The 16,270-nt window shown below is 41.2% G+C and overlaps 1 protein-coding gene across 1 annotated transcript in view; it reads right to left on the bottom strand.

The window, feature by feature from the left end:
* Positions 1-14,876, bottom strand: part of LOC145776671 (4-galactosyl-N-acetylglucosaminide 3-alpha-L-fucosyltransferase FUT6-like) — a 40,997-nt gene extending 26,121 nt beyond the window's left edge. Inside the window, exons 1-2 of the mRNA XM_082587902.1 lie at positions 14,632-14,876; positions 2,171-2,275 (exon numbers count right to left, since the gene is read on the bottom strand). Of these exons, the coding sequence (XP_082444028.1) occupies positions 2,171-2,275; positions 14,632-14,874 (348 nt within the window). The 5' untranslated portion in view covers positions 14,875-14,876. The remainder of the gene's footprint in view (positions 1-2,170; positions 2,276-14,631) is intronic.
* Positions 14,877-16,270: the final 1,394 nt, after the last annotated feature.

The raw sequence follows: 16,270 nt of genomic DNA, 5'->3' as shown, positions 1-16,270 counted from the left end.
CGGGGAGGAATTCCTCCCTAGGGAGGAATTTCATGAGTTCAGGGGAGGAATTTCATTAAACTTCAAAAAATTTTACATTGAAAATGTCACCGCACTAAATATCTTCTTCAGATCGGTGCAAAATATTTAGCAAAGATTAAGACAAGCGCGCACATGCTGGAATAAGCGTGAAGTGTTGTAGCTGCGATGGAGTACTGTTTCTTATTTTGTAGCTACAAAATTAGTTCGCTGTTATGATAACAACAGAAAGAGCTTTTCGCATTCTAATTCCTTTTGTGCCGACTTAACTATGTGAGTCAGGATTTTCTGCTGTGTTGCAAATTAAGAGCAAACAAAGAAACAATTAATGTTGAAGATAACCTGCGTTGTGCACTGTCATGAACTGTGCTGTATGTACTACTTTCAGAGCGCGAACAAGAGCAATTTCGCATTGAGTTGTACTGTGAAAGAATTTGATATGTCAAATGACTGTAATTTTTTATATTCTTTTTGTTTTTTTAATGATGTTAAGTGACTTCATCTTTTATTGTCGCACTTGATTCCAAGCATTGACTGCCTCTTGCATGAAAAGTTTCCAAGGTTCTCTGTTGTTTGCTTTGTGTATTAGGTGTATGCTGGTTTTGTCGGTTTGTTGGTTTAAGTAGGTTAATCTTTGTCTACCTTGGGCACGCTTCCCTTCAATTTTACCTGTGAGAGAGAGATGTTCTAATTTATCTTTTCGCACCACGTGTCCTAAAAATTGAAGTTGATTTTCTTTGATATTTTTTTAGTAGATTCTTTGTTTTTTTAGTTACGTGTGAAGGCAAAAAAATCCTTGAGACTGATACCCACCGAAGTGGGTTATGTGGGCTGCCTACACGCTATTGTAAAACCTTCAAACACCATGGGATCCGCTTGCGCAGAATGAGGATGATCAACATGATGGACGGTTTCACTTGTAGTTTGGTAGGCTATATTTAAGTCGGCCAATTGTGACTTCGACTCGAGTGATGGTCTTGATAAGCCAAACCAAAAACTGGCTTAGGCGGTAATTTTTATAGACCGCCGGCGGTGCGGTCCCCGATCCAGCTTTTACTTCCGATTGGAATGAGGAAGGAGTCTACGAACAATAGCATAATAGTTTCTACTACAAACTGGGGGAATTGTAGAGAAACCATTGTAGTTAAAATTCTAGAGTTTCTAAAATTTAGGACTCTCTTTTTTGTTTTTAGTAATATAGGGAGGAATGAATAGTTCCAAAATGGGCAAAGGGAGGAACGTAACAAAAAAGGTTGGGAACCACTGGGTTAGCGCGTGACTTCTGGAACGAAGAAGCTTCAAAATCTAGCGGCGCTGGCGCTCGGGGTGTGCGCTTGAGCAACGCATTCTAAGGACTGCTCTCCATTCAGCGGCATCTAATGGATGGAATAATTCCCCAGCAACAGGACTTCAACAATCGGAAACTTTACTCCGTCAATCTCGGTGACCGGGCCTGCATCAGTGATTCAAAGCCTCCACAAGTATGCAAAACTGCCAGGACTAAACACTACAAGAAGCTTTCCCAGTCCGAGGATAAAGATTCAATCAATCAACAAGAAAACATTTACTTATAGCAATTTCAATCCTACACTGTTTTAAGTATGTGTTTAAAACGACATATAAAAATTATAAACAATGCATTCGATGAATCTTAATAAACACGTTGCTACCTTGTATCAGAAAAGGTGAAGCAAATGTTATGCTTTGTTCAATTTCAAACTATTAAGTTCAGTCAAATCGACAGTGCCGATATGAACTTGATGTTACACAGCACAATGCTTGATAAAGGTAAACATTATTATCGTTTACAAGAACCTCTTGTGATCACATTTTAAAGACTTTTAAATCACCCAACGGTTAATGAGACCGTCGATCACACAGAAAGTTAATAAGATTTTTAGTATTTTTAACAGTTAATAAAATCCGTCATCTTCTGAAGCTGTTGTATTTTATTTTGTATTATTTGTGCTTCTAGGCAATTCTGTACATAGCCTACTTTGGGTTTTAAACTCACTTTGGATCGTAAATTAGGCTCTAACCACCAATTAAACTCACAAGTAGGGTACAATTTTACTCGAAGTATGCCATTTGCTTACACATAATAATCCCCACTTTTACGTAAAATAGGCCTATACTTAATTACTGAAGTTACCTTTTCCTTGTCTGTGGTTACTTCGCATGCACCACATTCCGACCAGTTTAACGACTTTGAGGGAGATGGTTTATGATGCGGTTCCGACCACACCACGATGTTGGCCTAAATAAAACTGACTTTTATCATTAAGGTAGGTTTTCGATAAGATAACTTGCCAATATCGAAAAACTACAACAAATTAATGAAGTTGTCGTGTAACATTGTAGCAATACTGAACAATTGGGAAAACAAGCTCATGCACGCATAGGTCTAACTGTAACCTAAACAGATAATAGCAGGAGCAAAGGTGACGACATAAAAATCATCAGACGTAAACTGAAGATTATTAGTAGGAAATCGAAAACCTCTAGTAATAGAATGACAGCAACATATAAAAAAATGCATTTTATGCATAACTAAAATAATTGTTTTGGATTTAAAAAGCGCAAATTTAGATCATATCGTGTGGATAAAACCAAGTTTTCTTGGCTATTTCTCTTGTACAGTGTTTTGCATATGATCTTTTTGCTTAGTCTGTCTTGCTTCCATCTTTTTGAACTGTCATCCTCTGTCACTGATTTAAATGGTTAAATTAGGTAAGATTTTATTAAATGTTTTGTATTTATGACATAAAGTAAGCAAATAGAATGCAGGTTTAGATCTAGCTTGGTGGAGGATTACAGAATTAGGAGAGGTTTTTCTAGATATTTGTAAATTATACCTCTGTCATAAGCAGCGTAGTCTGTTACAAAAACAAAGGCAGCTATGTCGCTCAAATATTGTTTTTCTTTTTCTGCATACCACATCGATAAATTAAGCTTCTATACGATGTTTTACGGTGTATTTTAATAATAGTGATTGTACAGCTCCCAAAGTGGAAACAAGTCCAATAAAGGGGGTCGGCAGTAACTGGTATACGGTCAACTCAACTGTATAAAAATTAAAAAATATGCAAAAGCAGCTGTTCCCATAGAAAGACAAGAGTGATGATTTCGTTCTGTATGCGAAACTGTACAACAATGAAATTCTAGGCCAATGGCTATATGCTCATGCTACAAATAGGTTTTTAGCGGAAATTATTTCTCTTGAAAATATTTGGACCACTAAGCAGAAAAGATATTTTATCTCAAATTTATTTTAGTTTTATAATGAGATAAAAGGCATATTTTGTGCAGCATTTAAAGAAGTGATGATTTGGCATATAGGCTATAAACATAAAGGTTGATGTCAGGTAGGTAAAGAATTAGGCTGCATTGATTGGAAGAAAGGAAGCTAATCTACGCGTCCACTTTCAAGCATGTCTCTGAATGTCTTGCCAAAGACAAGGTCGCGTGCTCACAATAGTTGTGTGAAAGTAATGTCCTTCGGAACGTCGTACCACCGCTCTCACCACCAGACCAAGCAGCAGAGAAAATACATTGACAAAGATCTATGCATAGTAAGGGGATGTGAAAGCGATTTTAGGCGTTGTTGAAAGAAGGGCGATTGTAGCAAACAACTCTTTTTATGCTCACGATAGGTATATGGAAGTGGTGCTCTTTCATACCTAATTCTAAGGCGCAGTGAGGACCATTTTGTGCAGTGATAAACCAAAAGTGTGCAGGGATAAACTGCAAAATGGTTTTTGGCAGAATAATAAACAAGACATACAAAACACAAAGCAGATTTCAAAAAACTAATCAGTGTAAAATAAATTTTGTTTGAAGTTGTCTGAGCTATGATGTAATAATATCAGTCTGGTCTTTTATCAGGTCATTCAAGCAGTGAACAAGGGTGTTCGGCTGTTCGCTATGAGACAAGAGACCACTTGTAGACAATCACTAGTACCTTACGTCAACCTATCAGTGACTATACTTGTACATCAACATGATTATGCCATCGCTCTCTTAATATACAGTAACCCAAGACCTGCTGTGGTAGATGGACGATAAAGATCGCAAAGTTAAGAAACGCCGAAAGCAGGAAAGCAAGAGTGGTTTGCAAAAGTTTTCCATAATAATGACAAAGGTGCGATTTCAGACGAAACAGAAACACTTTATCGCAAATTTTATTAAGTAAGTTAATTTTTTTTTTCCTGCGTAAGATATATAGCCTACAATATACACTTGCATTACATTGGTTTCTTGATAACTAACCTATAGTTCTCCTCTTTTAAACTTCTTTTGTGTTTTTAAAGTTGTTCTTGATGTGATATCACATCAAAAGCAATTTTAATTAAGCTAATCAAGCGCTTTGACCGGCTTAAAAAAATTGAAATATTTTTCATCTGTTTTACTTTTACTTAACAAAATGCAACTTTGGAGTCGCCTCCTTCAAGATCACAAAAAATAGGATTTTGCACAGTACCTAAATGAAACTGTGATGCATAACAAACAAAACCAAGAGCGAGGTAACCGGAAAAGCCGCTTTTGCTTAAGTTTGTAATTTCATTTTTAATGCCATATATGACGGCATTATGGAACTGTTTTCTAAGAAAACGTGCAGTGATAAAAATTTTTTAGAATAAAGTATGTGCCCTTTCGAACGTCGTACCACTGCTCTTACCAATAGAGTGACTAGACCAAGCAGCAGAGACAAATATTGACAAAGATCAGAGACATAATGAGGAAGGAGACGTGAAAGTGATTTCAGACGTTGTTAAAAACAGGGCGATTGAGGAAAACAACTCTTTCACCTTTCGCATCCGGAGTTCACTAAACCCCGACAAAGATGTATAAATCTAAAGGGGTCATGGTGAGTAGGAATGGATTTTTGGGAGCGCAGTGGTTTTGGGTTTTCGCAAATCCGATTGAACAAAATCTTTGGAAAAGAAATTACAAACTCAAGAACTCTGAAACTCATAAGACGCCTACGAAGGCTATGTGAAGCAAAAGCAAGGCAAACTAGAAAAGACTGATTCTTGGATCAAAATTCCACAATATCAAGAGAATTAAGTAGTCTACATTTTTCAGTGTAGGGGCAATGGACAAGTTCAGACGCCCCACCATTCTGCAGCTCAACATAGAAGGCTACACAACAAGCAAGATCAAAGTTGTGGACCAGCTTGCCCATACCAACCGGGCACTCGTCATCCTCCTCCAAGAGACCCACTGTACCTCTGTAGATAGGATAGCTATTCCCAACTACACCGTAGCCGGGTCTACCTTAAGCAGGAAGCACGGCATTGCCACGTTTGTGCATGAGAGCCTGAAGTGGACCTTTGTCAACCAATCTCCAATTGATGCTGAGATTGAGTGGGTGTGCATTTGTATCTCAGACTACAACATTGTCAACATCTACAAGCCCCCATCCTCGCGAATGTTGCCAACATCCCTTCCAACGTTCCCTTCCCCCAGTCTCTACGCTGGCGATTTCAACTGCCACCACATCGACTGGAGCTACAACAACACAAGCAGCGGCGGAGAATTGCTGGCTGACTGGGCCTCTACAAGCCATCTTGCCCTCCTATTCAACCCAAAGGAATCAGCCAGTTTCCACTCCGGCCGCTGGGGAACAGGGACAAACCCTGACTTGGCCTTCGCGAGTGTCGACAGCTCTCTTCGAGACAGACGTGTGCTTGAGAAGTTCCCGCGGTCCCAACACCGGCCGTCCCTCATCATCGCCCCAAAACTTGTGGCTCCTGTCCCGAGTTCACCGGTGAAGCGATGGAACTTCAAAAAAGCCGATTGGAATCAATACAGCCTCCTGACCAATGAGTCTGCTGCAAAGTTACCATCACCTGCAACATGCAAGGCAGACGAGGCATACCAGGACTTCTGCAATGCCATAATAACTGCGGCAAAGGCCACAATACCACGTGGCCATCGAACCAGCTATACACCATGATGGGACTCTGAGTGTGAAGCTCTCTAACGCTCATACCTAGGCGCCACAAGTGGTGCGGCTTCTAACACCGCCGCCACCAGACTACTTGAGCGGCTGGACACAAAGAAGCTTGAGCGATGGAACGAAGCAGTCTAAACCATCGAATTTCTCACACTCAAGCCGCAAAGCATGGAGCATTATCAACAACCTCACTGGGCGCTCAGCAAACTCGCCTCGTCAGTGCCCCGTTTCTGCCAATGCCATCGCTTCCCAGCTAGTGCAGAACGGGGTCTACAAGACAAAGGACCGCAAGACATCCGCCTTGTTGCTAAGGAAGTATCTGCCCAGTGCCCTGTGGCGAGTGGAAACACCGCAAGAGGAAGCAATCTCTGGAGATTTCACCCCAGAGAAATTCGCCACCGCCTTCCGCCTAGTGAAACTACACAAGTCTTTAGGGCCGGATAAGATCTGCCCTGAGCTTGTGCTCCATGCTGGCCATGCCCTAAAGTCCTGGTTACGTAGATTCCTCTCTTCCTGCCTGCACCACCTCACAATCCCAAAAATCTGGAGAAGAGCTTTAGAAGTTGCAATCTCTAAGCCTCACAAGCCACCAGAGGACCCAAGGAGTTATCGTCCGATATCCCTCCTCTGTGTTCCTTTCAAGATCCTCGAAAGACTGATCTACGCACGCGTCAACCCAATCATCGACCCGCTCCTTCCAAAAGAGCAAGCTGGGTTTCGGTGCGGAAAATCCACCTTAGATCAGGTCACACTCTTAACCCAAGACATCGAGGATTGCTTTGAGACAAAAAAGAAGACCGGCGCTGTCTTTCTAGATCTAACAGCTGCCTATGACACTGTATGGCATCGCGGCCTTACTTGCAAGCTGCTTCGCCTGCTTCCTGACCGACATATAGTTCATATGATTATGGAACTTGTCAGGAATCGAAGTTTCACCCTCACCACCGGTAGCTCACGGCGAAGCAAACTAAGACGCCTGAAAAACGGCGTCCCACAGGGATCGGTCCTGGCTCCACTTCTTTTCAACATCTACACCCACGACCTGCCAACTACGGTCTCCGCAAAATATGCTTATGCGGACGACCTGGCAATTCTCCACACCACAACGTCGTGAGAAAATCTAGAAGACACCTTGAGCCAGGACATAAAAACTTTCTCAGCCTATCTCCAGAACTGGTGACTGAAACTCAGCGAAACCAAAACTGTGGCAGCAGCTTTCCACCTCCATAATCGGGAAGCTGATCGTGAGCTACACGTCCAGAACAACGGAAAATCTCTGTTCTTCTGCCCCGAACCAAGATATCTTGGGGTGACATTGGACAGATCGCTCACATACCGCCACCATTTGGTGTCACTGCGTAAGAAACTCACATTCCGCGCTGCGTTACTCAAGCGCCTGGCAGGCTCTAGCTGGGGGGCGAGGGCTGACACTTTGCGTATAGCAGGCTTAGCCCTTGTCTACTCTTCAGCAGAGTACTGTGCACCTGTTTGGTGCCGCAGTGCTCACTGCCATAACATCGACACTGCCATAAACAGCGCCCTGCGCACAGTGACCGGATGCCTGCGTCCAACACCATTGGACAATCTCCCCATTCTCGCTGGCATCCAACCAGCTGAGCTTCGTCGCGAAAAAGCCACTTCGTCCCTCGGTAGACGGGCACTGGAGCCTAACCATCTTCTCCACCACAAGATCTCTGCTCTCCCAAACGAGCACCCCCGTCGACTGAAATCAAGACACCCATTCGTGCCAGCCGCTCAACTTCTGATCAACGAAGCTGATGTACAAGACATCTCTGCGGCTGCTTGAGCGGACCATAAATGGAGTTCTGAATGGAAGTCAACCGCCACCAGACTCTATTCGTTCATCCCCGACGCCGACACACGCCCCATCCGTCCAACACTACCAAGATAGGCATGGGTGCGCCTCAACCGTCTCCGTACGGCGTCGGGCTTTTCTGCTCAACCATGCACCAATGGGGAATGGCCTCTTCCTCCTCCTGTGAATGTGGTGCCGAAGAACAGACCGCAGACCACATCATCAATGACTGCTCCATCTTCAAGCCACCTAACGGAGTGGAAGTGTGTCATGGATGATGAAACCAAAGACTGGCTGCTCTCTACTGGCCTTCCAGTGTAGTCCGGGAATATCGTGAATCTGGGGTGGTAAAAGGATAGATCCCAGACGCTCACACGACGACGACGACGAGTGTACATTGTGTTCACATCGCGCTGCTAATGTGCTGTGAAAAAATTCTCAGCATTGTCATGAACAGTTTACGAACCTTACAGTAAGAAAAAAATGCTAAAGCAACAAATGGGATCATTTTCGAAGATGTTTCCACCAAAATGACCACAAAGAATTTAAAGAGTAGCCTAGGCTACATAGCGCCCTGAAAAGATTTTCTTCAGCAGTTGTTGGTTCTTTTGCCCGAATCTCTTCAAACAGAAATATTAATTCTAAAGCTTTGGTAGAGAGTTTGCTTTGTTGAACCATAGAGAAATAAAACATAGTAACTTTAGCGGGTTTAACATACTTTATTTCACACAAAATATAACATAATTAAAATAAAATAAACTCAAACGTTTTCGACACGTACGTATGTCTTCATCAGGAATTAAAACTGCAATACATAAAATGAAAAATCGTAAGATAAATTTGACTATGCACTGTAACTGTAACGACACTCTGGACTGAAAGCACAAACTGAACAAATGATACCAGAATGATTGCGAGCAAATTATGCGGTGGGAAACAGATCACATGAGATCACCTGTAGTCTACACCTCATGTGATCTGTTTCCCACCGCATAATTTACTCGCAATCATTCTCGTATCGTTTGTTCAGTTTGTGCTTTCAGTCCAGAGTGTCGTTACAGTGCATAGTCAAATTTATCTTACGATTTTTCATTTTATGTATTGCAGATTTAATTCCTGATGAGGACACACGTACGTGTCGAAAACGTTTGAGTTTATTTTATTTTAATTATGTTATATTTTGTGTGAAGTAAAGTATGTTAAACCCGCTAAAGTTACTATGTTTTATTTCTCTATGGTTCAAATATTAATTCCATGATGAACATACAGTAAAGTTAAATGATCACATACTAGACAGTGAAACTGCTCAACAGTACGGTTAAGAGATCAAATACTATTTTAATTAGTTATGCTGAAATCGAACGTGGATTTTTTTTAACAAACTCGATCACGCAACGGCTACTCTACAATCACGGCTACAGCTTGCTTTAGCACTCTTGGTCAAAAACACCAATGGACCACTTTTTCATGTATGGTTGGTGATTTGGCACCTCTGAAATGGTGACGAATTTAAATATAGAGTGAATTGTGAACACTCAAGTTTAGCTATCAATATTGACTGCGTTAAAACGAACTTCGACCTGTGCGGAAACTGTTCACAGGATAAAGCCAAAAGAGTGCCAAAGTACTCATGACGTCAGGCTGCGACACATCCGTATGTAGGCCTACATTTATTTGTTTTGCAACATCATCTCCACCAGCTCGGAGCACGTGTATTGTAGCCTACTTGCAGTTTGGTATCTGGTACAATTAGGTTTCTGCCCCTCTATCCCAGTTCATATTCCTAGTAGATCTAATTGTACAATATATTATACATAGCCCGTTACAACGCGCCTTGATGTTGAATGGTCTCCAAACAAATAAAAGGAGTGCGAAAGAAGATAAATAAGGTGATAACAAAAGCTTGACTAGAAAAAAAACGACAAGTAGACAAGATAAAAATTGCTCTTAAAGTTAAATAGTAGCCTACATAACTGAGCATTGAGCAACAACACAACATTTAACATTAGAAAAACAAAAACAAAGAAATTCGAATTCGAATCATGAGAAATTCTAGAGAAACATACTATGTAACAACAAATATGGTTTAATCTAAATATTTGAGAAACTGATATCTTGCTCACATACGAAATGATCACTGAGAAAAAATCATTTGTTCAAAGAAGTATCCAGACACATGTTGTGTTGTTGATCAGTTATGTCTGTTTATGGCTTAAAAAATTAACCTCTCTACCAAAATAGTATGTAATAATACAGTACAGAATTTTCTTGAGATCAAAAGAATCAAAAAATATAGCCCACTGATAGGCTAGTAACGTCAACATGTAAGTAGACGCAATCTTTTATATGGAAAATAGTTTTATAAACCAAAGTATCTATGTTTAACAGTACCGGTACGTCAGCTGCATTTTGTTACTGCAGTACTAAAAAAATTGAAAATTTAACACGAAAAAAATAGGGTAACAACATTTTAGAACAGGGGTGTGCAACATCAGTGGCGCGGGAAGTATTTTACTCTAGGGGGGGCTGAAGCTGCCGTTGTTTTGTCAGCTTTTGGGGGGCTTTGCCCCCCAGACCCCCTTCTGTAGGAGAACATTTAAAACTGGTAGTATGCATTCGGTCCCCTCTCCTGTGTACAAGGACGACGCCAAAAATTTTCACTTTGTAAATTGTAACAAATGAAGAACAACAACAACAAAGCAGCTGTTCAGGAAATTAGAGTGAAAACGAACAAATTAGAAAGTGATATGAAAACGACAGTTTGTGGAAATGAGTTCTCACACGATTCCGAAGATTGCTTTTCGCTCAGGTGTTTTCTCTATGAACTGTGTCATGAGTTCTTTGAAATCGACAGTGTCCAAAATGTTTTGGTGGACATGCATCAACGCAAGATGAGTAGCCTAAGTTTTTTGTGTCATGAGCTTCTCAACCACGTTTTCAGGCGTTTTAGAGCAGAAAAAGAACGTTGTAATGACGCAGCTGAAACCGGGAGGCAAAGGCAGAGCTCCACGAATTTTCGAGTCTTTGAAAAGATCTAGTGTTTGAAGGTTTAGTTGCGATAGTATCTCAGCAACCTTTTGAACGGAGTTTGCGGTTTTTCCACTTAGAACATCACTGCAAGCAAGGTAAGTTCCGTTTCTATAGGCGATCTTTTCTGATGGCATCGGGTAAGCTGATCTTAGTATCGGATCTTTCCTCACCGTGTGTGATGTGCGCAGTCTGACCATAGAAACAGCTCAACACCTGCTCTCCTGGGCCACATCGAAACGGGTTTTTGCCTGAGGATGGGTTTCTTTTAGGTCCGGTTTTCTTTCTCCACCCTATTATTATGACTGCTCATGCACATCAATATTGGCATTGGCAAATTCAATCCACAACCATTTTGATTAGGCTGTCATTCATTACTACATGTGTACTTCTCTCTGTTTTAGATTTATTTTTTGCTATTTGTTTTTTGGGTTTTGTGGCCGTGCTAACTACTGACGATTTTCCATTCGGGCACGTTTTAACCCTTTCAAGGTTTTATCACCTTTTCCTGTTCATTAACGTGCTGGTAGGTCTATATCGATTTTTGTAGTTAGTAGCCTATCTTTTTCGTCCTGGACGCGTTAATGCCAAAAAATACATTGATTGATTGGTTGGTTTACACAGCTCAGAAGGGCCTTCTCTCTGTTGGCTGCTGTAGGCTAAGCAGATCCGCCTGGTCGAATCTTCGATCAAGCTCAGCTTGCACCAAATCAAGGGCTTCGATGTATTGCCCTCCTTCTCCCGCAGACGACAAAGCATCCGATTTCTCTGTGTTTCGAAGTCTTGCTGGAGTTGTGCTCACTTGGGGATCATTTGGCGTACGGTATTTAGGTTATTGGCAGACGCAAAGACGTTCGCTGCTTCCATAAGCTTGGAAACGGATTCATCTTTTCTGAGATTCTTGATCCGTTCGCGGAGAATGGTGATGGATTCCAAAGCTGAAGAAGCAGAGATCTTCTGGTTTTGGAGCTGTCTTGCGACAGCTTCTGCAGGCTGAAAAACTTCACCGCTGCAGGTAGCCTAATCGCAAAATAAAGCCGCACCGTGCGTGCTTGTTTTACCAAGCCAAATATCTTTGCTCGTGCGTCTCCTCTCATTGCACTATCTTCTGTCATGTCGGTCAGACATTGCAACAGGGTAGGGTAGCACTTAACAACAAGAGCGAGGGCAGAAGCACGAACGCACCAACGAGTAGGCTAGGACACAAACCCAGCAAATTGCAGGCAATTTTATCGAAACCAAAAAGCGACATAAATAAAGATTTACGTTTAGACGATTCACGAATTACAACTGCAAAACTTTGAAGGAAGTTTAAGGCATCGGCAATAAGCCTCACTTCCTTTACAACGTCTTGCAAAATCAAATCGAGAGTATGATTACTGCAGTGAATGTATAACGATCCAGGGCATAATGCTTTAAGTTTGGCTCGCAATCCGTTATAGCAACCAGACGGTGTCCGACGTTTTCTTCGTAAACAGTTCTTCGTAAAGCAATTCTTCGTAAGCAATTTTTCGTAAAACAATTCTTCGTAAACTTAATTCTTTGTAAAACAATTCTTCCCAAAGCATTTATTCGTGCATGCAATGGAGATTTGATGTATAAGAAGAAATGCTTTACGAAAAATTCTTTTACGGATTTCATTTCACCAACAACTGTTTACGAACAATTGTTTTACGAAGAATTGCTTACGAAGAATTGCTTTACGAAGAATTGTTTACGAATATTCGCCTATAACCCAACCAGACATATTTGTTGCACCGTCAAAACAGTAGCCTTGAAGACGTTATTTACTGTTATTATACCGTACTACTGTTATTTACCTTAAATTGTCAGAATTTTCTAGGGGGGCTGAAGCAATTATTGAAAACTCCAGGGGAGGCTGAATTAGTTCTAGGGGGGGGCTGCAGCCCCTTGAGCACCCCTACTTCCCGCGCCCTTGTGCAACATTTATTACAGGAGGGCCACATATAAATATCTGTGTGAAACCGCGGGCCGCACGTTTATTTAACATATGCTTACTAGTAGTTGCAGGCACAAAAAGTATTGTTTTTTTGTTATTCATGTTATTCTTATGACATTATTTGAAGTTATCTCCTTGCAGAAATAATAAGTTTAAGACGCATAAATTTTTGAAGAAAACTGCTATTCAAATTTATTGTCACACCGACTAAGAGTTCAGTGAGAAATTTGCAGCTGGTTTCTTTTCCCGACGACTTTTTCCAAATTTACTTTAATGGCAGTGCTCGCAATTCGAAGTCCACATTCCAAGTGTTCGTCTGTCAGAACCGATCGATAGGAAGATTTAATGACGCATATTTTAGGAAAAATTTGTTCGGACAAATACGTTGAGCCAAAAAGAGCCATTTGCCATGAATTTTTTCAAATGTGGAAAGTCATCTTGGTTGAGATGTTTTTGGTAAAAATCAAAAAATTCACTACTTCATTCCGCAGTTCGCAAAATTGTTGCAACATACAGCCCTTGCTTAACCAACCCACCTCGGAAAAGTAAAGTAGATCTTTATGTGTGGTGTTGAGATCATCCAGAAACTTTTGAAACTGACGATGGTTGAGCCCTCGTGCTCGAATGAAATTAATGCTTTAATAACCGGACTCAAGATGTGTTTGAACTTCAAGGATTTTGCGCACAGGTTTTGCTGGTGAATAATACAATGAAAAATTGCTATGTCATCATCGATTTTTCTCTCCCTCAAGGCAGACTTCAAGAGACCTATGAATCCAATGCCAGTTCCGGAGACGGATCGAGCACCATCAGTTGCGATTCCGCATAAGCTGGACAAGTCCAGTTCGAACATGTCAAAAGCATCAATTACTTCAGTGAAGATGTCAGCACCAGTTGTCGTGCCCTTCATTGACTGTAGTGACAGAAGCTCTTCCGTTTCGTTCAAGTCTTTGTCCACTTCTTTTACAAATATGGCCAACTGTGCTGTGTCCTTCTGGTCCGTACTTTCATCGATCGCAAAACTCCATAAAACAAAGTTCTTCACCTTATCCCTGAGTGTGTCACTAGTATCACAAGCAAGATCATCGATACGCCTCGCTATCGTCCACCGTGACAGACTTATTTTTTCGCTCACTCTTCATTTTAGGACACATTTCTTCTGCGACATCGATAAGACACTGCTTCACAAAATTACCGTCAGATTACGGTTTCATAGTTCAGCTATTCTCTGTGCAATTCTGTGCCTCTGATCTACTGATGTTCCAAATAATTAAATACAACCGGATTAGCGGTGGCCGGTGGGAGATTTCTAAAATGGTTAACAGAAGGTGCGAAATCTACGATTATCCACTCCACAATGAATTGTTCACACGTACCAGACTAAATTAAATTATAAACACGTTTCGCGGGCCGCACACAATTCAAAATTGGCACATTTTCGCGGGCCGCACAATTTTTCTTCGCGGGCCGCATTTGGCTCGCGGCCCGCACGTTGCACACCCCTGTTTTAGAAGTTTACGATTGATTCTAAAGGGGACGTAGGCTAAGGCACCAAAAACTGCAAGGTCACCTTGGAAACAATGGAAAAGTTTGGGGAATCAATGAGCTAAACATTTAGACACGGAAATCTCAACGAACAAAAAGGTGTTTTTGTGGCGACATCCCTGATGGAGGTAAAATCACCCCAGGTGCGTTAGGTGTCAAAAAAAGCCAATAAAACAAAAATGAAGATGATTGCTCATACAAAGATGAAGCTTTATGCAGCAGTGAATCAAGCTTCATCTTTGTATGAGCAATGAAAATTTAAAAAAGAAGATAAATTTCTTAATCAAACACAAGCAAATCAATTACCTTCTTATTAGCAGCTTTTAGCGCCTCATCCAACTTTTTTTCCAAAACAGTAAGATTATGCATAGGGCGGGGTCCAGTGAACCTTGAATGTTTGAGGTAAGGTTTGTGAGCATAGATGGTATGGTATGGTTTTGTTTCTCTATCAAAGTTCCACATGGCTATTACGATCCATAACACCATTACTAAGATGCTCCAGAACAGAAGATAGGTAAGTCCAAGAATATAATTTTTATATAAAGGCATTCTTATTTGCTGAATTGAAGTAATAGATGATTAGAATTGTGAAGAAAGGGGCGTTCTTCCCGGCTATCAGCACAAGGCTGAGCACTCACTAGTACAGCGAGCAACTGCGATTCACCAACCATAACGGTGTAGCTTCCACGCTAGCCATTCAGACTTTCCAATCAACAATATGTTTCTCGGCAGCCGATTTGTAGCAAGAATTGACAGCGATAGACACGTGTTTCGCCCATGAGGCTGGGCTCATCAGTATCGCACCGTATTCTGCCACAAATTTATTGATTAGAATGGTTGGTTTTAAATCTTTATCCTCGGACTGACAAAGCCTTGATGAGTTATTCCTGGTAGTTTCGCATACTTGTAGAGACTCTTAACGCAGGGCTGGTTATCGAGATTAACAGAGTGAAGTTTCCGATTGTTGAAATGTTGTTGCCGGGGAATTATTCCATTCACTAGGTGCCGCTGAATGGAGAGCAATCATGAAATGTATTGCTCAAGCGCACACTCCGAGAGTCGAACCAGCGCCACGTGATTTTGAGCCGGGCGCGAAACCATTGAGCTAACGATGCGCATAATCACTGAGCTAAAGAATCACAATAACCTTTAAGTTCTGTCCCAGAAATCACCTAATTAAACCTCAAGCTGATAACCAGACAGCCACTAGCCGATCTGGTAAACATCTAGTCAGATCCGTGCCAGATCTGGACCAGATAAAGTGGCTGTCTGGGTGCAGTAGCCTACAACATGTCAAATCCACCAAAACTCATAAATTGTAAGTAACAAATAAGCCTAGATGCCTGGTAGGCTACTCGTTTATTACAGCAGGTCTGTATGTACAGTACATGATTATGCCCTGAACTCCTAACTAACTTACGTGTAGGATGTAACAGTGTCTAGTCAAAACTAGAGATGTAAAAAAAGTTTTTTTTTTGTTTTTTTTATAAAACGAGCTCGTTGTTTTGTTTTTTATCGTTTCTTTTTATTCGTTTTTTTTTTCTATCTATTTTGGCATTAACTGTCACAATATGCAGCAATTAGGGTAAACTCATTGCAATAGCGTCTCTTTCAGGGCTGGATTTCAGCCGGAACGGTCCGGAGCGCCGCTCCGGAAGCTCGATCAAAACGTTGACTTGTCCGGAACGGCGTTCCGGAAACTCAAATATTTTATACTCTTATTATGCTTTGCCCTGTTCAGTAAAAGTATATCTAGTATAATTCTTGATGAGTCGAACACGTTAAATCGGGTATTTACTCTGATAATATATCTTCGTACCAGTCTTGACGGAAAGCGAACCTGTGAATGTATTTGTAGCTTAGATCTTGTTGAGCTCGCTAGTCTTACGGCGAATGGCATCTTTGATTTCTTGAAGAGCTGCCTAAAATAATATGGCATGTCTAT

Source organism: Aplidium turbinatum, chromosome 9, assembly GCF_918807975.1.
Source record: "Aplidium turbinatum chromosome 9, kaAplTurb1.1, whole genome shotgun sequence".
Lineage (NCBI taxonomy): Eukaryota > Metazoa > Chordata > Ascidiacea > Aplousobranchia > Polyclinidae > Aplidium > Aplidium turbinatum.
Note: the sequence above shows the minus strand (reverse complement) of the source record. Positions and strands in the feature narration are given on the sequence as shown.